The sequence below is a fragment of the Panthera leo genome, chromosome C1, assembly GCF_018350215.1.
Source record: "Panthera leo isolate Ple1 chromosome C1, P.leo_Ple1_pat1.1, whole genome shotgun sequence".
Lineage (NCBI taxonomy): Eukaryota > Metazoa > Chordata > Mammalia > Carnivora > Felidae > Panthera > Panthera leo.
In genome coordinates this window covers 185,813,749-185,840,201 of record NC_056686.1, presented here as the reverse complement: position 1 = coordinate 185,840,201, position 26,453 = coordinate 185,813,749, and the positions used below count along the sequence as shown (strand labels likewise).

Below are 26,453 nucleotides of genomic sequence, written 5' to 3'. Positions count from 1 at the left end.
TGTCTCTCTCTCTGCCCCTAACCCACTTGCATTCTGTCTCTGTCTCTCTCAAAAATAAATAAAACATTTAAAAAGAATTAAAAAAAAATAAGTCTCAATAAATTTATGAAGACTAAAATCATATCATGCATCTTTTCCAACCACAATGGTAGGAAACTAGAAATCAATCACAAGAAAAAAACTGGAAAAAAAACACAAACATGTGGGAGCTAAACAACCAATGTGTCAACAAAGAAATCAAAAAATACAGAGACAAATGAAAATGAAAACACGATGGTCCAAAATCTTTGGGACACAGCAAAAGCAGTGAAAGGAAAATTTACAGTGATACAGGCCTACCTCAAGAAACAAGAAATATCTGAACAATCTAACCTTATATCTAACAGAATGAGAACAACAAAACCCAAGGTTAGTGGAAGGAAATAAAAGATCAGGACAGAAATAAATGAAATACAGACTAAAATAAAAAAACAATAGAAAAGATCAAGGAAACCAAGAGCTGTTTCTTTGAATAGATAAACAAAAATTGATAAACCTTTAGCCAGACTTATCAAGAAAAATAGAGGACCCAAATTTAAAAAAATCAGAAATGAATGAAGTAACAACTGACAAAACAGAAATCCAAAGAGACTACTATGAAAAATTATATGCCAACAAACTGAACAACCTAGAAGAAATAGATAAACTCTTGGAAAAACACAATCTTCCAAAATTGAATCAGGGATTAATAGAAAATCTAAACACACTTCCAAAATTGAATCAGGGATTAATAGAAAATCTAAACACACTGTGGCTCAGTTGGTTGAGTGTCCGCTTCTTGATTTCAGCTCAGGTCATGATCCCAGGGATGTAGGATCAAGTCCCATGATGGACTGAGAGTGGAACCTGCTTAAGATTCTCTCCCTTCCTCTGCCCCTCTCCCCACTGATGCACACACTCTCTCTCTAAAGTAAAAACAAATAAAATCTGAACAGACCAATTCAATGAGATTTAATGGGTAATCAAAAAACTCGCAACAAATACAAGTCTAGATATATAGATGAATTTACCAAACAAGGAAGATTTGATAGGTATTCTCCTTCAACTATTCCAAAAAATAGAAGAGGAAGGAAAGCTTCAAATACATTCTACAAGGTCAACATTACCCTGATACCAAAACGAGACAAAGACACTCCCAACCTACAGGCCAATATCCCTGGTGAATATAGATGCAAAAATCCTCAACAAAATACTAGCAAACCACATTCACCAATACATCCACCACAACCAAACTGAATTAATTCCAAGGACGCAAGGATGATGCTTCAATATTCAGAATATCAATGTAAAACACATTAACAAAGCAAAGGATAAAAATCATATGACCATCTCAATAGGGGCAGAACAGGATAAAATTCAACATCTGTTCATGATAAAAACCTCAAAGTGGGTTTAAAGGAAACATACCTCAATATATAAAGGGTATATATGAAAAGCCCAGAGCTAACATCATACTCAGTGGTGAAAAACAGAGATTATCTTCTAAGATCAGGAACAAGACAAGGATGCCCACTCTTGCCACTGGAAGTCCTAGTCATAGCAATCAGACAAGAATAAAAGGCATCCAAATTGTTAAGGAAGAAGTGAAACTCTCACTATTTGCAGACAACATAATAGTATACACCAGAAAACCCCAAGACTCCACCAAAAGTAATAATAAATGAATTCAATAATGTTGCAAAATACAAATTAATACACAGGAATCTGTTGCATTTCTATACACTAATAATGAAATAGCAGAAAGAGAAATTAAGAAAACAACTCCATTTATAACTGCACCAAAAAGAATAAAATAGGAATAAACTTAACCAATGAGGTCAATGTCCTCTACTCTGAAAACTATAAAACACTGATGGAAGAAATTGAAGGTAACATAAAGAAATGCAAAGATATTCCTCTATCATGGATGTGATGAATATTGTGAAAATGTCCATACTACTGAAGCAATCTACAGATTCAGTGCAATCCCTATCAAAATACTAACAGTAGTTTTCACAGAACTGGAACAAATAATACTAAAATTTGTATGGCAGCACAAAAGACATTGAAAGCAATCTTGAGAAAGAACAAAGCAGGAGGCATCATCATACTACCCAATTTCAAGATACACTACAGGGACACCCGGGTGGCTCAGTCGGTTAAGGGTCCAACTCTTGATTTCGGCTCAGGTCATGATTACACAGTTCATGGGATTGAGCCTCACATCAAACTCTGTGCCAAAAGCACAGAGCCTGCTTGGGATTCTCTTTCTCCCTCTGCCCCTCTCCCCTGCTCATTCTCTGTCTCTCTCTCTCAAAATAAACATACGTTAAAAATAAGACATACTACAAAGGTTTAATAATCAAAAAAGTATTGTGCTGGCATAAAAATAGACACATAGATCAATGAAACAGCTGAGAAATATACCCCCATTTATATATGGTCAGTTAATCTTCAACAAAGGAGGCAAGAATATCCAATGGGAAAAAGTCTCTTCAACATATGGTGTTGGAACAATCCTAAAATTTGTATGGAACCACAAAAGACCCGAATAGCCAAAGTAATGCTGAAGAAGAAAACCAAAGCAGGAGGCATCACCATCACAGACTTTAGCCTCTAGTACAAAGCTGTAATGATCAAGACAGTCTGGTATTGGCACAAAAACAGACACACAGACCAATGGAATAGAATAGAGAACCCAGAATTGGACCCACATATGGCCAACTAATCTTTGACAAAGCAGGAAAGAGTATCCTGTGGAAAAGACAGTCTCTTTAGAAAATGGTGATGGGAGAACTGGACAGCAACATGCAGAAGAATGAAACTGGACCACTTTCTTACATGATACACAAAAATAAACTCAAATGGACAAAAGACCTAAATATGAGACAGGATACCATCAAAACCCTAGAGAAGAAAACAGGCAACAACCTCTTTGACTTCAGTCCCAGTAACTTCTTACTTGGTATGTCTCCGAAGGCAAGGGAAATAAAAGCAAAAATGAACAATTAGGACCTCATCAAGATAAAAAGCTTCTACACAGTGAAGGAAACAATCAACAAAACTAAAAGGCAACCAACAGAATGAGAGAAGATATTTGAAAATAACATATCAAATAAAGGGTCAGTATCCAAAATCTATAAAGAACTTGCCAAACTCCCAACCCAAAAAACAAATAATCCAGCGAAGAAACGGGCAGAAGACATGAACAGACACTTTTCCAAAGAAGATATCCAGATGGCCAACAGACACATGAAAAGATGTTCAACATCATTCATCATCAGGGAAATACAAATCAAAACCACACTGAGATACCACCTCACACCAGTCAGAGTGGCTAAAATTAACGCAGGAAACAACAGATGTTGGCAAGGATATGGAGAAACGGGAACCCTCTCACGCTGTTGGTGGGAATGTAAACTGGTACAGCCACACTCTGGAAAACAGTGCAGAGGTTCCTCAAAAAATTAAAAATAGAATTACCCTACAACCCAGCAATAGCACCACTAGGAATTTATCCAAAGGATATAGGACTGCTGAATCACAGGGGCATATGTACCCCAACGTTTACAGCAGCGCTATCAACAATAGCCAAATTATGGAAAGAGCCCAAATGTCCATCAAGTGATGAAAAGATAAAGAAGATGTGTTTTATATACACAATGGAATGACTACTTGGCAATGAGAAAGAATGAAATCTTGTCATTTGCAACAACATGGACGGAACTGGAGGGTATTATGCTAAGTGCAATAAGTCAGTCAGAGAAAGACAGATACATATGTTTTCCCTCATATGTGGAATTTGAGAAACTTAACAGAAGACCATGGGGGAAGGGCAGGGGGAAAAATAGTTTCAAACAGAGAGGGAGGCAAACCATAAGAGACACTTAAATAGAGAACATACTGAGGGTTGATGGGGAGAGGGGAAAATGGGTGATGGGCATTGAGGAGGGCACTTATTGGGATGAGCACTGGTGTTGTATGTAAGGAATGAATCATGGGAATCTACTCCCGAAGCCAAGAGCACACTGTATACACTGTATGTTAGCTAACTTGACAATAAATTATATTTTAAAAATAAATAAATTAATTAAAGAAAAACAATAAAGTTGGTTATCAATAGAAAAAACAAACAAAAAAACAAATGGTGTTGGGTAAAGTGGACAGCTACATTCAAAAAAATGAAAATGGACAGCTTTCTTATACCATACACAAAAATAAACCCAAGACAGTTTAAAAACCTAAATGTGAGCCCTGAAACCATAAAACTCCTACAAGAACACATAAGCAGTAATTTCTCTGACACCGGCTTAGAAATACTTTTCTAGATAGGTCTCCTCAGGGAAGGTACACAAAAGCAAAAATAAACTATTGGGACTACACCACAATAAAAAGCTTTTGAACAGCAAAGGAAACCATCAACAAAATGAGAAGGCAATTTGCTCAACGGGAAAAGATATTTGCAATGATATATCCAATGACAGGCTTACATCCAAAATATATAAAGAACTTCTACAACTCAACACTATAAAAAAGCAAATAATCCAATTTAAAAATGGGCAGAAGACCTGAAAAGACATTTTTCCAAAGACATACAGATGGCCAAAAGACACATGAAGAGATGCTCAACATCGCTAATCATCAGGGAAATGCATACCAAAACCACAATGAGAGATCACCCACACTTCTCAGACTGGCTGAAAACAAAAAGACAAGAAATACCAAGTGTTGGCAAGGATGTGGAGAAAAAGGAACCCTCATGCACTGCTAGTGGGAACATTACTAAGTGCAACCACCGTGGAAAACAGTATGGAGGTTCCTCAAAAAATTAAAAATAGGAATACATATGACCCAGTAATTCCACTACTGGATATTTACACACAGAAAATAAAAACACTAACTTGAAAAGATATATGCACCCCTATGTTTACTGCAGTATTTAAAAGCCAAAAACCAAGACTACAAGACTCGGAAACTGCAGTGGATCACTTGGCATCTTGCTGTAAAATGCCATCAGTATTATAAAATAGAATACTTGCATTGTAATTGGAATAATAAAAACTTCCGGCGCCCTTCCTGGCCCATGGTAGGACTGTGCTTCATGCCCTGACTTGTGCTCAAAATGTGATTCATTCTAGACAATGATTTGAACAGAAAATGTATCATTTCTGGGTTAATGTTTAACTGATGGTCCAAGACCATCCAAAACTCCCCCTCTGCAACAGCAATCAGTGTACGATGAGTAGACTTCTTCTGCTGACTTGAAATGAACATGGAGTAGGAATGAGACAAATCTTGCTTGAGCCAAATAAGATGTACACCACAGCATAACCTAGCCCACCTGGATTGATAAAATAAATCAGTCAGCCCCCCGTGAACTAACATGTTTCCTGTCACATTACTACAACCCAAACCATCAACTTTTGCCCAAATACTATGTAATACTACATTATTAGTAGGTACACGGGACAAATAAATGGATCATATTTACCTAAGGTCCTTCCTACCCCAAGAGCAAGACGAACATGAGCTAGTTTAAGGTGCCTTTTGATTCGCTCAATCATGGTTGCCAAGGAAGCAGGCTCATCCAGTGTGCACAACCGTCCCATCCCAGTTTGTGGAAGTGGAGGCTGAAGAGAAACACAAGTTAGAAAAACTGTCCATCTCAGTCCTAGAAAACATACAGCAAATACTGAGATCAATAAAACATGCACACTGTGAGCTTACTACAGCCAGGTCCCGGTTGAAGTTCAAGGATGCAAGCCTGACAAAAACATTCTCTGACTTCTAGGAGCTCAGTCTCCTGAGAGGCAAATGTTTAGATAACTAATCACAATAAAAGTGTTTAAATACAAGACAGGAACCATTTTATGGGAGCACAAAGAAATGACAAAATAAATGAGCTGGGACTTGGGGTGGGGATACTTGGAGGAAGTGGAACCAAAGGTTTTGCAAAAACGTAGGCCTCCCAGACCAGAAAAAAGTAAAAAAAAATGTATAATAATAATAAAGGGGGTGATGTCAAGTATAGTGTGGTAGGAAAGGGATAGGGTGAGATGTGGAAAGGTACGAGCTCAGAGCGGTTCCAAGAGCAGACGCTACAGCTGATGTGCAGAGCAAGGGATGGAGACAGAGGCCATGGCCAGTACACTATGAGAAAAAGCATGGACTGTCGCCCTTCCGGTGCCCACTAGGGAGACTACTCTTCTTTTGTCACCTGGGATAGGAGAGTTTCAACTACTGTGGTGACAAAGCACAACTTTTCAACTACTGTGGTGACATAGAGAAGAGAAACATTCTATAGATTTGGGGACAGAATCAGCAGGCATGGATTTATGAGAGGCAAGGGAGAGCTCTGTAAACTTAGAAAATCAGGCAGAAGATGATGCCACCAATGAAATAGAAAAAAGTAATATTCAAAGGGGAGATGTGGGAATAAGGTCAATATTTGTATATACTAAATTATATGTGGGATCCATTAAGTGGAACAGAGAGTTCCAGGAAATATGGGTCATTTTTTTAAGTTTTTACCTTAAGAAAGCATTCTGAGCCAGAAAGTAAAGATGCAGAAATCACCATATGAATAGCTGTCAAGTTAAAGGAGCAAATAGAATGGTCCAGGCAGAGGGTATAAAAGTGATAGAACCTGTAACCGAGTCTCTAACCCTAAAAAGTACTATATGATACTGGGTTTCAACCATACTTCAATAAAAAAACATTAAAAAAAAAAAAAACTACCACACTGGGGCACCTGAGTGGCTCAGCTGGTTAAACGTCCAACTTCCGCTCAGGTCATGATCTCATGGGGGGGTTCGAGCCCCACATCAGGCTCTGTGCTGACAGCTCAGTGCCTGGAACCTGCTTTGGATTCTGTGTCTCCCTCTGTCTCTGCCCCTCTCCCACTCACACTCTGTCACTCTCTAAAAAAAAATAAACATTTAAAAAAATACACACAAAAAAAACACACAATACTACACTTCTATAACCTGAATGTGTCTGCCCCTGCACAAATTCCTATGTTGAAATCCTAACCCCCAAAGATGATGGTATTAGCAGGTGGAGCCCTTAGGGGGTACTTAAGTCATGAGAGGGGAGCCCACGTGACTGGAATTAGTTTATAAAACAGATTCCAAGAGAGATCCTTAGTGCTTCCCATTACGTGAGGACACAGAGGGAAGGTACCGATGATGAATCAGGAAGTGGACCCTCTCCAGATACCACTCCAAATCTGTCAGCACCATGATCTTGGGAATTCCCAGGCTCCAGAATTGTGAGACATAAATTTCTGTTGCTCATAAGCTATCCAGTCCAGGGTATTTTGTTATAGCAGCCTGAATGAACTAAAACCTCTACCAACACTTTTCCATTCCTGGAATGTCTCCCTTTCTCAGTACAGTATATTTTCCAGGGTATTTTATGTCCTCAACACTACCTTGTGCTTCTTTAGGTAACAGTTAACAGCGTGTTGATATAACAACTTACAAATGAATTTGCCAAACAAAAATGCACAGTATATATTTTTATTACCTTCTCCAGTAACAGAATTTCAGTCTTCTGATAGAATTGTCTGTTCTGGGAAAGAAAAGCCATCACCTGTAACAAAGCCTCCTGACTACAATTCAGACTAATCCGTGTTTGTTCTTCATCATCAGTCCTATTAAAAAAAAAAAAAAAATCACTTGCTGTTCTAGGATGAATGTAAGTAAAACATATTATAAACAATCCACACTTTACAACCTCCTATAATTAAGATTAGATTTACATGAAATTTAGGGGACGCCTGGGTGACCCAGTCAGTTAAGCCTCTGACACTTGGTTTCAGCTCAGGTCATGATCTCAGTTTGTGGGTTCAAGCCCTGCATCAGGATCCTTGCTGACAGTCAGAGTCTGTTTGGGATTCTCTCTCTCCCTCTCTCTCTGCCCCTCCCCCACTTGCACTCACTCTCTCTCAAAATAAACTTAAAAAAAAATTTACATGAAATTTAGGTTGCAATCCCAAACCAAACCATTTTCAAGAATACTTTTTTTTTTAATTTTTTTATGTTTATTTATTTCTGAGACAGAGAGAGACAAAGCATGAGCAGGGGAGGGGCAGAGAGAGAGGGAGACACAAAATCTGAAGCAGGCTTCAGGCTCTGATCTGTCAGCACAGGGCCCGACGTGGGGCTCAAACTCACAAACTGCGAGATCATGACCTGAGCCGAAGTTAGTCGCTCAACCGACTGAGCCACCCAGGTGCCCCAAGAATAGTATTTCTCAAGGGACACCTGGGTGGCTCAGTCGGTTAAGTGTCAAGATTCTTGACTTCTGCTCAGGACATGATCTTTCAGTTTGTGAGTTCCAGACCCCTGTCAGGCTCTGTGCTGACAGTGCGGAGCCTGCTTGGGATTCTCTCTCTGTGCCCTTCCCCTTCTCGTGTTCTTTCTCGCTCTCTCAAAATAAGTAAACTTAAAAAAATAAAATTAAATAAATAAATAAAAATATTTTTCAAACTTCAGCATGCATCCAAATCTCCTTGTAGACTTATTAAAATAGAATGTTGAGCTCCACCCCACCTCCCCAGTTTCAGATTCAGTAGATCTAGGTGGGGTCTTAGAATTTACCTAACAAGTTCCAGGTGATGCTGATATTGCTGGTTCAGGGACCTCACTTTGAAACTACTATTCTAGAATTGTTCCTAATCCCAGGTATGCATCAGAAATCTGCTACCTTCTTAAAATGATAGCTACTGGACCCTTCTACAGATCCAGTGAAATAGAACTTCTATGAACTTCTATGATTTGCCAAAGCAAATCGAATTTTTTTCCCAAATGAAGGGCTTTTTATTTTTGAGACAGAGAGAAAACACGCGCGCGCACACACACACGCACGCACGCGCTCAGGGCAAGGGCAGAGAGAAAGGGAGATAGAGGATCCAAAGCAGACTCCAAGCTGACAGCAGTAAGACCGATGTGGGGCTCAAAGTCACAATCCATGAGATCATGACCTGAGCCAAAGTTGGACACTCAACCGAGCCACCCAGGTGCCCTCAAACTGAATTTTTTAAGGCCCAAAGAAGTTAATTTTTCAAACCACTGAAACAAGAATCTCCTGGACAGATTTTTCAGGCAAACCCCATTCTAATTACATAGCTTTAGGATGAAGCCAACGTTCTGTAGGGGGTCTTGAATGACCCTGAGAAGCAATGCCCTGAAGTGTCTCCAAAAACATTGGCATCAGAAAAGTTTTGTATTTAACCATAAACTCTAAAAATATAATCATAGAATTCTAGAGCTAAAAGACACCTTAAAAGAATCTGGAAGAGTAGTTGTCAACACTGGAATCATCTGTAGAGCTTTGACAAGAAAAAAGGAAAAAGTGCCTGGACCCCAATCTAATCACAAAACCCAGGTATCACCCGTAATAAGGAAAAACTAAAACCAAACTAAATGTGCATCAGTTTTAAAAAAGGGAGGAAGGCACCTAGGTGACTCGGTCGAGTGTCTGACTCTTGATTTCGGCTCAGGTCATGATCTCTTGGTTTAATGAATTAGGAGCCCCACATTGGGCTCTGCACTGCCTCCTTGGGATTCTCTCTCTCCCTTTCTCTTTGCCCCTCCCCAGCTCACACTGTCTCTGTTTCTCTCAAAATAAATAAACTTTTTAAAAAAGGAAAAAGTTCATTAGTTAGGAAGAGAAATGCTTAAAGAAAGTCCAGTAGATCCATAAGAAACACTACATAGCAGTTAAAGAGATCTTCTATACCTACATAGAAAGATCTCTAAGACCTCTTGTTCAGTAAAAGGGGCAAATGCAGCATGCCATTTAATTAACAATAAAAAAAAAAAAAAACCCACAAAAATCTGCATTTCTCCATGTTCCTGTATGTGTTTAGAAAGATACCCACTTCTCTGAAAACAAAGGAAAAGGTAACATGAATTGAAGATACTGGAATTGAGTAGAGGGAACAAGGAGGACTTTTACATTGTTTGAAATTTTCATGTGTATCTTTTTAATTTCAGTACTTACACAGTATTTCAATATGGTAAAAGACATCCATAACTGGAATCTATACAAAGTCCTGGAAACAATTTTTCTTGAGGTTTTTTAAATCCCTCAACACTATTAGAAAGCATTTGCAATAATTTTATTACAAGGTATCTACACCTAAAAACCACTCACAAGAGTCCCTTTTTGTTGTAGCCTGGAACAGATCTCCATCTTCTTAAAGTTATTATATTCATCTTTGTTTTTTTAAACAATTATTAAGTTCCAGCTTTGTGTAACTTGTCTCCTAACTTGCTTCAAAAGATGTTCGGATAAATTAGCTTCAAAGAAAATCCACTAAAGGCACCATTTTGATATCTCTGCCCTAAATAAATGATTGGCCTTTTAAGAGGCACCTGAATGTCTTCTTCCGTTAAAGTGTTTGAGAATCACTGATTTGCTTGAAACTGGTAAGAGTAAACCTATGTAATCAGTGAGTCAGTAGGGTTTATCTATATACTATAAAGTAAAAACCACCTTTCAACATTATCAGGGGAATTAGAAACGTTGTAAATAAAAGGCATAGTATAGTCCCTCCCACCTAGAAAATAGTGTTACTTGTCATTTTTATTGTTTCAGGAAAAAAAAAACCCATGGTTCTTCTGGAGCACCTACATGCAAATGAGAAGTATACTGCCTCGTAAACCCACCCTGGGGGGAAACAATTTGTTTCAGTTCACAATACTAGAGTTATAGAATTTATAAAGAAGATCCTTGCAGATAAGTACACACAAAAAAGAAGAAAAATATATCATACCTAGTAGAAAAAGAAGTGATAGAAATATTTGCAATTTCTTTCACTGCAGAAATGACTTTGTCCAGGTGTTGGGTGGAGTTAACACTGAATTCTACTCTGTGGGTTCCCCCCGTTGGGTAGTTGGCAGCTTTGGAAGGATGTATGGGCCTGGAGGTGCAAACTCCTAGGAATAAAATTGTGTTTTTTTTTTTTTAATTAAAAAGATAAACTATTATGGACAAAATTTTAAGAAATAAGCTTTTAGAAACTGATGTTTATATAATATGCACACATATATATATCCCTTACATATACATCCAAAAGTCCCCATAATCTAGTGATTTAGTATTGACATAAAATCAAATTTATTTTCAGAATTATTTTCCAGAAGACTGTTAAATACCACAAAAACTGGACTCATGAAGTTTTAGATGATACATAGAATTGTGACTGCTTACTAAATTTATTCAGGTAAATCATCATTCAGGTTGCAAATGCTCATAACCTACTTGACCACATTAATTCAGATTATGTCATCATAAAAGTTTCAACCCCAAATGAGTAAATGAAAATAACTAACTAAAAATAAAGCTAAAACACATAGGCTGAATTCTGTCATTGTGCTGGGCATGAGTAAGCATTCAGTGAAAATCTGATTTCTATCTAACTGACATACAAAGAATATCCTGGAGAGATCTGAGATTTCAGAGCTCAATTTAACAAGCACTTCTTGAATTTCTGGGTGCTAGGCACTGTGTCACGTGAGTGAGGACTCACAAAGCTCAGTCCAGCAATAAAGATTTCCTATGCTTTCCTTATTAAGGATGAAAATTTAATTTCTCAAATGCAATTTAATGGCCAGATTTCACAACATTATTTTTAAATATATAAAAATAGAATGGTACCCACATCTAAAGCAGTTAAAATTCTACTAGAAAGACATTCTAAAATTTCAAAGCATTCGTAGGGAAAATATTAAACATGAAAGAAGAGGCTTCTCACCAAGCCCTTTAGCCAACCAGCTATTGACTCCCTGGGGTGCAGCATCATAGGCTGTGTGAGGAGAGTAAATACCAACTCTGTTTTCCAGAGCCTGAATCACCAGGCGCTCCTTCCAGGTTTTCCAGGTTATGTGCGTCAAAGGTCGGAAAATAGGCGGATGGTAGGAGAGAATAAGATCCGACTTCTTTTGCAGCGCCTCCTCCATCACTTCCTCGGTCAAGTCATTGGTAAGGAAGAGTGTGTTTACAGTGTGTGGTGGGCTTGGTTCCACCAGTAATCCAACATTGTCCCAACTCTCAGCAAGTGAGAGGGATGCAAAGTCATTCAAGGAGGAAAGGAGAACCTTCAAATCCATGAAGGAACGGGAAGAACTGCAGATCAGGGAATGAACAAGCCGGATTGTTGTGGGAGTGAGGAGTACACGAGATAACATACAGAAATCAGGTAAAACTGGGATGCTTGGGTGGCTCAGTCGGTTGAGCGTCTGACTCTTGATTTCAGCTCAGGTCACGATCCCAAAGTTGTGGGATCGAGTTCTGCACTGAGCTCCCCACTGAGCATGAAGCCTGCTTAAGAGTCTCTCTCTCTGCCCCTCTCTCCTGCTTGCACACTAACAACAACAAAACAAAACAAAACAAAACAAAACAAAACAAAACAAAAGGGAGAGAAGAAATCAGGTAAAATTGAGTATCTGAAGTCAATACACAGGAAATGGTACACATGTACACTTTAAGCCTGGACCTTTGAGGTAGCAAAGCATATGAGCAAAAGAACTATGTGACTATAGTCACATATCCCTGGGTTCAAATACTGATTCTGCCACTTACCAGCACATGATACCTTAGGTAAGTCACTTAGCTTCTCTGAGGCTGTTTTCTCATTTACCAAATGGGAGCTACTATAACCAAAATCAAAGGCCATCCATAGAAGCAAATCAATTAAGATGTGTAAATCACCTAGCACAAGCCTGGTACATAGTACGCATTCATCCCCACTTCCTCAGCCCCCAACACAAAGTTCTTTTTCTCCCCATCCTTGCTTCAACCACCCTCATCCCTTTTCCATTACTCTAAATACTATCTTTCCTTACAAGTTTCCTTCAACTTTTTATTTATTTTGAGAGAGTCAGAGAGAGTGCAAGTGGGGGAGGGGTGGGGAGAGGAATGGTGGGGGAGAGAGAGAGAATATCCCATGCTGTCAGCACAGAGCCCAACTCGGGGCTCTCACAAACTGGGAGATCATGACCTGAGCTGAAATCGAGTCAGACACTAACCAGCTGAGTCACCCAGGTGCCCCATCCTTTAACTTCTTAAATAAAGCTTTTTTTCTTTTTTTTAACATTTATTTTTGAGAGAGACAGTGTGAGCAGGGGAGGGGCAGAGACAGAGAGGAAGAATCTGAAGCCAGATCTGTGCTCACAGCAGAGAGCCTGATGCAGGGCTTGAACTCAGGAACTGTGAGATCATGACCTGAGCTGAAGTTGGACACTTAACCAATTGAGCCACCCAGGTGCCTCAAATAAAGTTTTTCTTAATAAACATCTTCAGTGTCTAGCCCCTATACAAAACACTGTTAATTCCATTAAGATTCTAGGAACATTTCTGTTTTTGAAGAAAAGCATTCATTGTATGCACAATAATTAACAAGAAAAGCATGGCCAATTGTAAATTTTACCAAATTAGTCATAACCCAGTAATTTCAAAAACAAATTCTTTCAACAAAAATGTTTAACAAATTTGTTGAAAAAAACTATTTTTTTCAGCAGAAATGTTTACTAAGAGATGTGAGTACTTGTTCAGTATCTGATTTGAATGGGGCGCCCGGGGCGGGGGGGGGGGGGGGGGGGGCTCAGTTGGTTGAGTACCCAATTCTTCTTGATTTTGACTCAGGTCATGATCCCAGGGTCCTGCGATTAAGCCCCGTGTCAGGCCCCACGGCGCCTGCATGGAATTCTCTCTCTCCCTCTGCCCCTCGCCCCGCACGCTTTTTCTTAAAAACAAAAACAAAGAAATGATGCAGAGCCTACAAAATCCACTGGAGCCTAAGGTCTCGGAAGACCTTCTAAAGGTCCTTATACCACTTCCACTCTCGAATTTCCAAGTTCTGATACTGCCCCACTTTCCAGACTCTTCTAAATCTGGCAGGCCTTGAAAGTGAAGCCCTAGTGGGCCACCATACCACTTTTGAGTTATTTACTGCTAAATTTGAAAGAACCCTTGTAAATAACATAGAACACCCTCCATTTTTAGAAAACCGAGAAGCTTGACGCAACAATTAACAATGGGAGACGGCATAGCATTGTGGGTTGGAGGACCCATTCTGAAACGCAACGAACTCCCAGAACCACAGCTGTGTAACAAATGTCTCAACCTCTGCTGTCTCACCTTCTTTAGAATGAGAATAAAAGTGCCCTGCTTATAGTGTTGTCACAAGATTTAACCGTACAGCTGGGAACAATGCCTGGCCTAGAGTAAGCACTGTTTTTAAAATACATTAGTAGGGACCACTTTACAGCCTGCGAACTGCACCCTCTTACGTTACTTTATCTACCTGACATTTCAGTCCCACTTCAGACCTTTTCCAGGACAGTGACGAGACCAGACACTGGCAGAAACTCCTGAGTTAGGACCCCTGCTCCCCTGGCGCCCTATGCTCTTATGCCACAAGGCAGTTTCCTGCCCCTGTCTCCTCCTCTGCCTCCTTTCACAGACGCAATCTCACAACTCCTACAATTTACGCTAACCTGGGCCTGGCCAAGCGGGAATAAATAGCCCAGGACTCACCAATTCTCCTCTAGCACCACTTCCGGTCCTGCGCAGGGACTCTTGGCATTGCAAGATGGGGCGGGGGAAAGGAGCTGGGCGGAAGTGGTCCTTCCCATTTTACGTCTGAACCCAAGGCACTTCTGGAGGTTGCCCAGAATAGTTCCGGTTTACGTTTTGTGTCTTTGTATTATTATTAAAAGAGCTCCCGTTCACTGTCAAAAGCGTACCAGGTGAAGATAAATGACACTGTCTTCCTAGTTCTAGTCATTTTGGTTTGAGATAGCAATGAGGCTGGAAGGGAAAAGGAGGCGAGCAGGAGAGGGGCGTTCTCGCTAATGGGTCCCGCGCTCGACTTCCGGTAGCCCTAAGACACTTGTTTCGAAACATGGGCATCTGCAAGGAAGGGCATCTGTCGTTTCAATTAGAGCTGTGCTAACTGAAGTGGTAAGTAATATCACACACTTTTTCATTCACTTATTGAGACACTTGTCAAGCTCCGTGTTTTAGTTCTTGGGCTTGCGTCAGCATTCTGGGCGGGGAGGGTGGTGTTGGAACAGATTTAATTAGAAAAATATGTACTGTATTAGCGATAAGTGCTATGAAAAAAGGAAATTGGGCAGGCACTAGAGTCAAGGCAGTTTTAAATAGAGTTATCAGGCCAGTGAGACCTGACTTTTGAGCAGAGACTTGGACGTGAGGAAAATAGCTGTCCAGATGTCTAAGTATAAGTGTTCCAGACAAAGGGAACACCCAGTGCCTAGATCCCAAGGCGGAAATGTACCTGGCTAGTTGCGGAGTTTGCGAGGAGGCTTTTGAAGAAGAGTGAGCAGGGGAAGTAAGAGATTGAGGGGCTTGAGTCGGATAGGATCTCATCATTTCCATAACCAAATTTTTATTACTTAGAGGGTGCTATTGTAGGCATTTTAAATATGCATTAAAAATGAGCACGTGTGAATTAAGAGAGGAAAATGAACTTAATTCTTTTCTCTTTTGGGAATAAAGATTCGTTTTCTAACTTCTCTCGGGGAGACTGAGAAATTAAGCAATAATACTTCCCGAAACCATCAGGAAGAAAAATGGTAAGTTTTACACAATTCTTATGAATGCGTTTCATTATAAATAATTTTTAGAAATTCATTGAAGGGAAATAAAATTGCATGAACTTTCAATGGCAAGACAGAAATGATAAACTGTAGAAGCATAAAATGTATGATGCCTCTAAACAAAGCCAGAAACAAAACTACTTTTAAATTCTTCAGTGTTTTCACTTAAAATGCATAGAATTTACTTTTTACAGAAAAAGACTGATTACAACATATAGATGGAAAGAGGGAGTTGAAGCGTATAGCCAGGTGTGATCATTTTAATTGGATCCTTTTGTTTGTTCTAAGGTGGGCAACTAGAGCTTGAAGCAGAAGAAAAGCAATGAGAATCATGCTGTCTCCCCCCCACCCCCCAACCCCACCTCACACACACTCCTGCCCTCTATCAACCTGAACATACTCTCTGACTGCTGGATACTACTGGAAGAAGAGAAATGAAAAAGGAAGCCTCAGAATAACCCCGCCAGGGGCGCCTGGGTGACTCAGTTGGTTAAGCTTCTGACTTCACTCAGGTCATGATCTTGAGGTTCCTGAGTTTGAGCCCGGTGTCAGGCTCTGTGCTGACAGCTCAGAGCCTGGAGCCTGCTTCAAATTCTGTCTCCTTCTCTCTCTCTGCCCCTCCCCCCTCAAAAATAAACATTAAAAAAATAATAACCTCTCAGAATCCCACCCCACAATGGGTAACAAAAGGAATGTTACTCAACATCAGATAAACAAAAAACAAGCAAGCAAGAGTAATATGGTTATCTCTGCACATTTAGAATCTAGAAAAACTGAGAATTGTTGTCTTTAGTGAAGAAAGGAATTGTTTTTAACACTGTCTCTCAATTTAATTACATTAAGGGAAATGGTGCAGACTATGTTTTGAAAAGTCATTTTCTTACTATTTTTCAATATATATTAATGATGTTGGGGAGTTGCTATTTAAATCAGTAATACTAACTAACCATTGTTTTCATTTTTATTGATGAAAAATTCAAACTTTAAGTATTTCCATCACAGTATTTACTGTCAAGTTTTTAGGGTGGATACTATTTTACATTAACATATATTTATCATCTGGAGTTTTTTTTCTACTGCTGAAATAAATTTTGAAGAAGTACAGCTTTTCAGCTATGTGGATAGGTCATCTCTGAAATGGTATTTCTTTCTGTGTTTTCATTCAGATTGTCATCTTTAATCTAGTTTGGGAAATAATACAATGCATAAAGTCATCCGAAGAAATCTTAATTGTTCTCACATTCTCTCTCCTTTTTAGTCAGTGACACTGCATACAGATGTAGGTGATATTAAAATAGAAGTCTTCTGTGAAAGGACACCCAAAACATGTGAGGTAAGTACCATTATGTACATATTAAAAATGAGTTAATGCAACAGGATAACCATTTTGAAATCAAATTATCTAACCTAAAAATATAAAAATTAAAAAAAAACTTGTGTATAAAACCATTGTCATGGGGCGGCTAGGTGGCTTATTTGGTTAAGTGTCTGACTTCAGCTCAGGTCCTGATCTCATGGTTCAGATTCTTGAGTTCCAGCCCTACAACAGGCTCTCTGCTGCCAGCATGGCAGCCCTCTACCCCTCCCTCACTTTGCCCCTCCCCTGCACACACATGCATACATGATCTCTCTCAAAAATAAATAAACATAAAATTTAAAAATACAAAACCATTGTCAGGAAAAACTATCCATTAGAATTATTGGCCTGGTTTCCACTTCACCTTTGAGGATCAAAGAAAGAGTAGATAATTTTTCTCTAACCATAGAGTGGCTGGTATCTTTTTCTTTTGACTTATTTTCCTCTGGAAATATAAGTAATCATTACCATGTTAGGTAAGATAACTGTTTCTTATGTTATTTTACATATTTAAATGACAAAGAAGGAAAGAACTGGCTCTCTATATATTCATTCAACATTTATTTATGGGGACACCTGGTGGCTCAGTTGGTTAGGCACCGACTTGTAATTTTGGCTCAGGTCATGATCTTATGGTTTGTAGGATCAAACCCCAAGTCAGGCTCTGCTGCTGTCAGTGCAGAGTCTGCTTGGGATTCTCTCTCTGCCCCTCATGCACATGGGCATTCGTTCACGCGTGCACTCTCTCTCTCTCAAACTTAAAAAAAATCTACAATTATTTATGAAAGGCTATCTTGCCAGGGTCTGGGAGTACTGTAATGACCAAGAGACATTCCTTGCCTTCGTGAAACTGATATTCTAGCTGAGAAGATAAGCATTGGAGGAGGGAGTGGGGACAGGGAGGGATTCATTCTAGAAAAAAAAAGTGATTCTAGAACGTGATAATGTCTTGAAAGAAATAAAGTGTTGATGTAGGGACTAACAGAAAATAATTATTTAAAAGAAGGTGAGGGCAGGCCTAACCAAGAAAGTGATACTTAAATCACATGCAGAAAAATAATGAAGGCATCTCCATAGAAAGACACATAAAAAGAATATGCCAGGTATAGAGATAGCAGTACAAAGGCCTCAAGGTAGGAATGCTTACCTCTTGTGGATGAATTTTCAGAAGGATGATGGGGTTAACACAGTAAGTAACAGAAAGAAGTTATTATCACATGAGATGCAGAGGTAGGCCAGGTCATGAAGGGCCTATTAGGCCCTACTGAAGATTGTGTGTTTTATTCCAAAAACAGAAGGAAGCAAAGTGTTTTAGGCAGAGAAGTGACATTATCCAATGTAACGCCTAAAAGACATAAATACATTGTTATAGTGTTTTCAGTAAATACAGTTTGTTCTTTAAATGTTTCTGCTATATCATTTCCCAGTTATTATTTTTACTCTTTTCAGAATTTCTTGGCTCTTTGTGCCAGTAATTACTACAATGGATGTATATTTCATAGAAATATCAAGGGTTTTATGGTTCAAACAGGAGATCCAACAGGTAAGTTATTCTATTAATATCTAGAGAATTGGGTATATAGTGTGAAAAAGAGGGTAGACAAAGAATAGAAAAATATATAATGTAATATTGTGTGTCAACTATACTCAAAATATTTTTTAAATAAAATTTATTTAATTTTTATAAAATAGATAAAATATAAGCATGTGGATTGTTGTGTTGGGGTTTTTTTTTGTTTTTTTGAGAGAGAGTGAAAGTGGGGGGAGAGGGGCGGAGGGAGGAGGGAGGGAGGGAGAGAGAGAGAGAGAGAGGGAGGGAGGGAGGGAGAGAGAGAGAGAGAGAGAGAGAGAGAGAGAGAATGAGAGAGAATCTTAAGCAGGCTCCATGCTGAGCATGGACGCAGAACTTGATCCCTTGACCCTGGGATCATGACCTGTGCTGACATCAAGAGTCAAACGCTTAACCAACTGAGCCACTCAGGAGCCCCTACATAGAGTTTTTATAACCAGGCCCCTTACCCTAGCAAGAAATTTTTAGTCGAAGCTACCAGCACTTAGATTTAAAGTAAAATATGAACAATATTGATAGGGAGGGGATTGGGTTTTTTGTAGAGATACTTTATTTTTCCAGTCTGTAAAGTGAAATTTTGAGGAGAGGACATGTCAAATTTTATTTGTATTTAACAAGTTATAAAATAGCCCTTTTGTTTTAGAAATTGAACCCTTTCTCAACTTTAATTAGATACTTCTTTTGATTTGCTTGTCTTGTAATATAGGTACCGGAAGAGGAGGTAACAGTATCTGGGGCAAGAAATTTGAGGATGAATATAGTGAATATCTTAAGGTATATCTCCAATGTATCAACATCTGGTTTCTAATGCCTTGTTTACACTTGAAACCTTTAATACATATGTTGTAGTAACACAAGTTAATGTTATTAGTATACAAACATACTTTTTTTCTAGTAGTACACTTGATAAATGCCAGGGAGAAATTATAAATGGCAGTTGTTGCCTAAAATATATTCTAGAATCTCACAATCCCATGAATCTTGATATTAAGTGAGCTTATCTGTATGCCCAACCTGAAATGTTTTAATCAGTAATGTACCAAAAGGGCCTAATGTCTCACTATAAAATTTATGTTGAATGACCTGAATCATTGGGCTTTTTTTGGTAGTAGGGAGGAAAGACTTCCTGGTTGCAATACTGCCCATTATCAATGTCCAACTTTCAACATTTTCTGTTAGATCTTTGAATATTCCTGTATTAACTTAATACCTGTGGTAGATCCCAACTACGTTAAAGAGAAATGCATAGCATGGTAAAATTAGAGGTTTTTATTTCCTTTGTCATATTTTTCTGTGTTTTTCAAACTTTTATTTCCTTTTTTTTTTTAAGATTTTATTTTTAAGTAATCTGTGTATCCAACATGGAGCTCAAACTTACAACCCGAAAATTAAGAGGGCATGCTTTACCAACTTAGCCAGCCAGGCACCCCAAGAACTTTTTTTTTTTTTTTTTTACTAAAAAACTAATGCATGCCTATTTTTTAAAAATCTTATTTTAAATTAAATTTAAAAAATTAAAATAAATAAGTGTCATTTCCCAGAGGTGACATCTGCTAACAGTTTATCATATGGTCTTTTAAGCTTTGTATCTGCATAGAATGATAACTTTAGAAATTAGAAAAAGATAAATTCTGCTCAGTAAGAATATGTAACTTAGGGGGTGCCTGGGTGGCTCAGTCAGTCAATCGTCCAGCTTTGGCTCAGGTCATGATCTCATGGCTTGTGAGTTTGAGCTCCGCATCAGGCTCTGTGCTGACAGCTCAGAGCCTGGAGCCTGCTTCAGATTCTGTGTGTGTCTCTCTCTCTCTGCCCTTCTCTTGCTCACACTCTGTCTCTCTCTCTCTCTCTCTCTCTCTCAAAAATAAATAAACATAAAAAAAAATTTTTTTAAAGAATATATAACTTAGTATTGTATTTCAGTTACATTAAAATATGCCCAAGAAAACTCTGAAAAAAATTCATTGCAGTGTTTATGTCTGGATGGTGGTACTAGGAGTAATTTTTTTTTCTTCATTTTGTTTTTCTATCATAAGGAAACATTACTTTGGTTATAGGAGTTGGGGTTGGGAGGTGATAAATTATAAGTCATTCTTTTCATGAATTACAAACAAGAACTTTTTAGGCATTAATTAATAACTAACTGCCTCCTCAACACTAATCCACCATCCTATACCAGTGATTTTCAACACTGGGTATTACAGACTCACGTGTAGTTGTAAAAATATAAAATATTAAGGTCTTACAACCCCCTAAATGTAGAGAAAAATAGGAGGACTGATTAGGACCTAGATTATATTTTCAGGTTTCCTGGTGATACCTACAGTCAAGATTAAGAATCATTACCTTTAGGGGCACCTGGGTGGCTCAGTCGGTCAAGCGTCCAACTTCAGCTCAGGTCATGATCTCACACTTCATGAATTCCAGCCCGGTATCAGGCTCTGTGCTGACAGCTCAGAGCCTGGAGACTGCTTCAGATCCTGTGTCTCCCTTTCCCTGCCCATCACCTGTTTGTGCTCTGTCTCTTGTCTCAAAAATGAATAAATGTTACAAAAAAAATTTTTTTGAAAAGAACCATTATCTTGATATGCAGAGTTGAGGGTGTGTATTGAATATTCACATACCCTGATCCAGCAATTCCATTCCCAAATGTTTACCCTAGAAAACTCTTGTACAAATGCATCAGGAAACAGTACAAGAGTATTCCTAGAGTGTTTTTTTAACAGCAAAAATCTAAAAACAACCCAAATGTCCATTGATCATAAAATGTACACTGTAGTATATTCAGTTGTGGAATAATATAAAGCAGTAAAAATCAGAACTACACACGTATGTGTGTAAATCTTAGAAAGAAAATGATAGTGTAAAAAGCACTTCCCAGAAGACTACAAATAGTAAGATACTACTTTAGAGAGCTCAGAAACAAGAAAAAGGAAACAATATATTGTTTAGGCATATATAAAGATAGTAGGATAATGGTTCACTTTTGGAGAGGCTGGGGTAATAGATGAGAGGAGTAGTAGGCATATGCAACAGTTTGGCAAATTTGAATTCTTAAATCTTAGAAATAGGTTATTAAGTATTTTATTAAGTTATAAGTGGTACATACATTCTGGTGCATGTATCAAATATAACATTTGACTGGTAGTCACCTTTAGGAAGTCAATAAAGCATTAATATCTTGATGCAGTTGTATCTCCATTGCTTGTGTCATTAGTGTCCCCTGATGAATAGCTAAAGAGAGAATAATCATTAGAGTTATTTATGATCTTTTATATTGCACCTCCTTGTAACACAGTTCTGTCATGTCTTCAATCTTATCAGTAAAGTCTTTTTAATTCTTTTACACAAGTCCCTTTTATAACAAATAGTATCATAAATATTAAAGCTATAGGAGACCTTCCTTAGATCATCTAGTCCTGGGTTGTGAACTGACTGCCCTTGGGTGGAAGATCCACAGATGTATTATCTATGGCCATTGGTTTAAAAAAAAAAAATTAGGGCCATTAGGCAAGAGATAACACCATTCCTTTTGCCAGCCTCTGTAATGTTTACATTCTGTTCAGTTAATTTATTATTTGCTTACCCTTGTGAGCATTTCAATTCTGAATAAACCCCTAAACTAGTCCAACCTCCCTCCCTTGTTTTACAGATAAAGAAACTAGCCAGAGTCCAGTGTATATGTGAAGAGGTTATGGGGATTTTGGTTTTATTGTCTGCCTGATTGTTTCATGCCAGCACACTGTTCCTTAATGTAAATGTAAGGATTCCTATCATATATTGGTATTGCTAAGTGTTTGTGACTGTACTTCTCTAAAGTGAAAATGAAATTAATTGGGGCACATGATTTGATATAAATAATTTACATACAAGGTTTCAGAAATATAGATAATCCAGAAACTGATCATTTAGATTAGCCCTAATAGAAACTGATTAAGTGTTTTCTTGGTCCCTGAAAGAGTTCAGGTCTTGTTTCAGTCCTATTATTTGGAACATTTATATAAAAACACAGTTAAATCAATATTTTGGCCTGTCTTTTACAGCACAATGTTAGAGGTGTTGTATCTATGGCTAATAATGGCCCAAACACCAATGGATCTCAGTTCTTCATCACCTATGGCAAGCAGCCACATTTGGATATGAAATACACAGTATTTGGAAAGTGAGTATTCTGGTTATGGTTTCCTTTGGAAATTCCTTTTGGAATTTATTTTTTAAAATAACGCTTAAAAAAAAAAAGAAAGCTAAATATACCTGGTAAGCCCTCCACTTACCAGCCCTGTGACCTTGGGAATTTATAACCTCTTCAAGCCTTAATTCCTTTATTTTGCAAAATAGGAGCCAATACTTTTTTCAGGATCATTATGCAAAGTATCAGTTATATAATGGATTTCTTCTTATGAAGAAAGATGGTTCATTTTTGTCACCAATATTCTAAGTGGTGCCTCTTCTTCCTCAACCATCTTTATTGTCCATCCCCAAGCTCAGCTCATGGTCATAATGTAAGCAGCACAGCTCCAGTCACAACGTGAGTTCCAGGCAGAAGGAAGGAGGAAGAGCAAAAGTTTACTAGTTGCTTGTCAGCTGAGTAAACCCCTTTTTATTTTTATTTATTTATTTAACATTTATTTATTTTTTGAGAGACAGAGCGTGAGTGGGGGAGGGGCAGAGAGAGACGGAGTCACAGATTCTAAAGCAGGCTCCAGGTTCTGAACTGTCAGCACAGAGCCCGACACAGGACTTGAACTCACAAACTGTGAGATCATGACCTGAACCAATGTCGGATGCTTAACCACCTGAGCCACCCAGGCACCCCAAGTAAGCCCCTTTTTAAAGACCTTCCCTAGAAGACCCAGAACTTAGCAATGAGGCCTCCTCTTACCTACAAGGGAGGGTAGGAAATGTTTTTTGGCTAGACACATTGCCATTCTTAGTAAAATGAGGTTTCTGCAAGAAGAGAGGGTGCCTGACTCCTAGGGAGGCATTTAGCAGGCTCTGCCAGAATATTCACTATAAGCACTATGCCTGGGAATTGCTTTCATAAATCAGCAAGAAGTCAACTTGTCTGTTTATTCAACAAATATTTACATGCTCAATAAACCAAGGTACAGTTATAGTTTCTTTTATTTAACAGTTTGAATTCCAAGTTAGGTTAATGAAAAATAGAAGACTCAGCAACTCTTATATTTCATTCCATATACATATGTCTAATTTATAGATTAATAACCAGTGAAATTAATGAAATATTACATCCTTTAGTAGTATTTGCCTGGACGTAAATAATTCAGGTTCTCTTCCTTTTATTTTCTCCTTTAAGTCACCATTCAGAATTATTAATCATTAATTACTAGGGTTTATGTTACTAGATTTGTGATAAAACTAGAGTTAAAAACAAAGCTTCTTGGGGCCCCTGGGTGGCTCAGTTGGTTAAGCATCTGACTTATGGTTTCAGCTCAAGTCATAATCTCAGTGTGTAAGTTTCAGCCCTGCATTGGGTTCTGCACTGACAGTTTGGAGCCTGCTTGGAATCCTCTCTCTTTCCCTATCTGCCCCTCCACTCCCCACTGTCTCCCTCTCTCTCTTTAAAAATAAATAAATAAACTTAAAAAAAAAAGTTTAAAAAGGGGCACCTGGGTGGCTCAGTTGGTTAAGCGCCTGACTTCCGCTCAGGTCATGATCTCACAGTTCGTGATTTCGAGCCCAGAGCTGAGCTCTGTGCTGACAGCTCAGAGCCTAGAGCCTGCTTCAGCTTCTGTGTCTTCCTCTCTCTCTGCCCCTCCCCAGCTCATGCTCCCTCTCGCGCGCTCTCTCTCTCTCTCTCTCTCAAAAACAAGTAAAAACATTGAAAAAAAGTTAAAAAAAAAATTCTTAACCTTAGGTCCCTTAATTCCTTGCAACTGTGTTTTATATATATACAACACATTTATTTCTGGGAATACGGTACATAGCTTTCCTTTGATTCTCAAAGGGGCCCGTGTCCCAAAATACTTGACCTACTGGCCTCAATTGTACATGCCCTTTTTTGCCTGAGATCTGTTTCCCATATCCTCTGTTTCTCTTATTGACCCAGGAGGAGAGACAGCTTTTGAAACTTAAAATTTAAAGACTTTAATGGTTCTACATTTGGAAGTAAATTCAAAAGGTTATTAGAAATGTAGGGGTGCCTGGGTGGCTCAGTCGGTTAAGCGCCTGACTTGTGCTCAGGTCTTGATCTCGTGCGGGGGGTCTTGAATTCCAGCCCCACATTAGGCTCTGTGCTGACAGCCCAGACAGAGCCTGGAGCCTGCTTCACATTCTGTGTCTCCGTCTCTCTCTGCCCCTCCTCCACTCACATTATTTCTCTCTCAAAAATAAACAAACATTTAAAAAAAAAGGCAAAATAGGGGGCACCTGGGTGGCTCAGTTGGTTAAGCATCTGACTCTTGGTTTCTGCTCAGGTCATGATCTCAGGGTTTGTGGGCTCAAGCCCCACATTGGACTCTGTGCTGTCAGTGTGTAGTCTGCTTGGGATTTTCTCTCTCTCTCTCTCTCAAAATAAGTAAATAAAAAAATTTTAAAGAAGAAATGCAAAATAAAATGTAAATGTGTTATCTTTTTTTTAAACATTTTTTTAAATGTTTATTCTTGAGAGAGAGAGAAACAAGAGTGTGAACAGGGGAGAGGCAGAGAGAGAAAGGAAGACACAGAATCCAAAACAGGCTCCAGGCTCTGAGCTGTCAGCACACAGCCCTACGCAGGGCTCAAACCCAGGAATCGGGAGATCATGACCTAAGCTGAAGTCGGATGCTTAACCACCTGAGCCACCCAGGCGCCCCAATGTTATCTTTTTTTTTTTTGAGTAATACTACAAGTGTCCAGAATTGATTTGAGTTGAACTAGGAGGTATAATCTAAAGCCACCTTTTCTTAGCAAATGTTTTAGACTAACTTGCCAGAAGGATAGCTGTCAATATTTTTTTTTCTTGGTGAAAACATGAAGTGGGTTTGCTGTAAATGGGTTTAAGTGTCCCATCTCCCCTCCTCTTATTTTATTACTACTGTTTTTTGTTGTTGCCCAGATGTAAAAAAGTATAAAAATACCATATTTACACAATAAAGTGCAAAGTGGCCACCCACTTCAGCACCTTCAGTATAGGGCAGTACTGATTAACAACAGTGTCACCCTTACATAGTTTCTCTGGGTATTTCCCATAGTAAAGAAAATCTGTGAATGGTTATATTAGACCCATTTGTAGCTATGCTGTGGGAATATTTTAGTGGTAATATTCCTATTCATTGCTATTATCTAAAGGCATAAAAATGAATTCTTGAATTTTGGCTCATATCTGTGGTAGAAAATCAAATCAATATTTTATTGTACACTCAACTAGGAAATTCAAAGAACTTTGAGATATTATCCTTTTCTTTTAAGGAAACTAATGCTATAGGTATTTCGATAGTATGTTTCATACATTTATATGGTTTCTCTTTCAGGGTAATAGATGGTCTAGAGACTCTAGATGAATTGGAGAAGTTACCAGTAAATGAGAAGACATACCGACCTCTTAATGATGTACACATTAAGGACATAACTATTCATGCCAATCCATTTGCACAGTAGCTATAATAGATCTGGAAGAATATTTGGCAGACTATTCAGAGGAACACACCTATTGTGGTTTACCCAGTTTTAAATTATGTCAAGAGACTGCATCATCCTTCTGCTTGTTTACAAATAAGATTTTCTATGAGTTGGTGGTATCAAAGGGCCCTACACAGCTTTTAATCCCGTTATTAGAGCATATTCCTTACTAAAACTAGCATCTAATGTATTTAAGTTTAATTTTTTTTAAGCCCTTTTGTTTAATTATTACATATAAACATTCATTCTTAAATGCTGA

At 38.5% G+C, this 26,453-nt stretch overlaps 2 protein-coding genes across 5 annotated transcripts in view; one reads left to right on the top strand and one right to left on the bottom strand.

The window, feature by feature from the left end:
* The window catches only part of NIF3L1 (NGG1 interacting factor 3 like 1), a 23,078-nt gene extending 8,437 nt beyond the window's left edge, over window positions 1–14,641 (bottom strand). Inside the window, exons 1-5 of one of the 4 annotated variants that reach the window (XM_042949660.1) lie at window positions 14,566–14,640; window positions 11,783–12,153; window positions 10,802–10,964; window positions 7,546–7,672; window positions 5,510–5,648 (exon numbers count right to left, since the gene is read on the bottom strand). In XM_042949660.1, coding sequence (XP_042805594.1) covers window positions 5,510–5,648; window positions 7,546–7,672; window positions 10,802–10,964; window positions 11,783–12,137 — 784 coding nt within the window. In that variant the 5' untranslated portion in view covers window positions 12,138–12,153; window positions 14,566–14,640. Of the gene's footprint in view, window positions 1–5,509; window positions 5,649–7,545; window positions 7,673–10,801; window positions 10,965–11,782; window positions 12,393–14,357; window positions 14,541–14,565 lie in introns of those variants that run through there. The other 3 variants (XM_042949661.1, XM_042949662.1, XM_042949663.1) reach the window with 3 other exon arrangements.
* Window positions 14,631–26,453, top strand: PPIL3 (peptidylprolyl isomerase like 3). Its single transcript, XM_042949664.1, has 7 exons — window positions 14,631–14,991; window positions 15,550–15,626; window positions 16,909–16,983; window positions 18,457–18,550; window positions 19,284–19,351; window positions 22,618–22,736; window positions 26,047–26,453. Exons 2-7 carry the CDS (start codon window positions 15,624–15,626, stop codon window positions 26,171–26,173), a joined length of 486 nt encoding a protein of 161 aa, XP_042805598.1. The 5' UTR covers window positions 14,631–14,991; window positions 15,550–15,623; the 3' UTR covers window positions 26,174–26,453.

Bases quoted from the DNA above. Each gene is read 5' to 3' on its own strand.
- PPIL3 (XM_042949664.1), top strand. The intron at 16,984-18,456 runs GTAAGTACCATT...TACTCTTTTCAG, and splicing joins GGACACCCAAAACATGTGAG to AATTTCTTGGCTCTTTGTGC. The intron at 22,737-26,046 runs GTGAGTATTCTG...TTTCTCTTTCAG, and splicing joins AAATACACAGTATTTGGAAA to GGTAATAGATGGTCTAGAGA.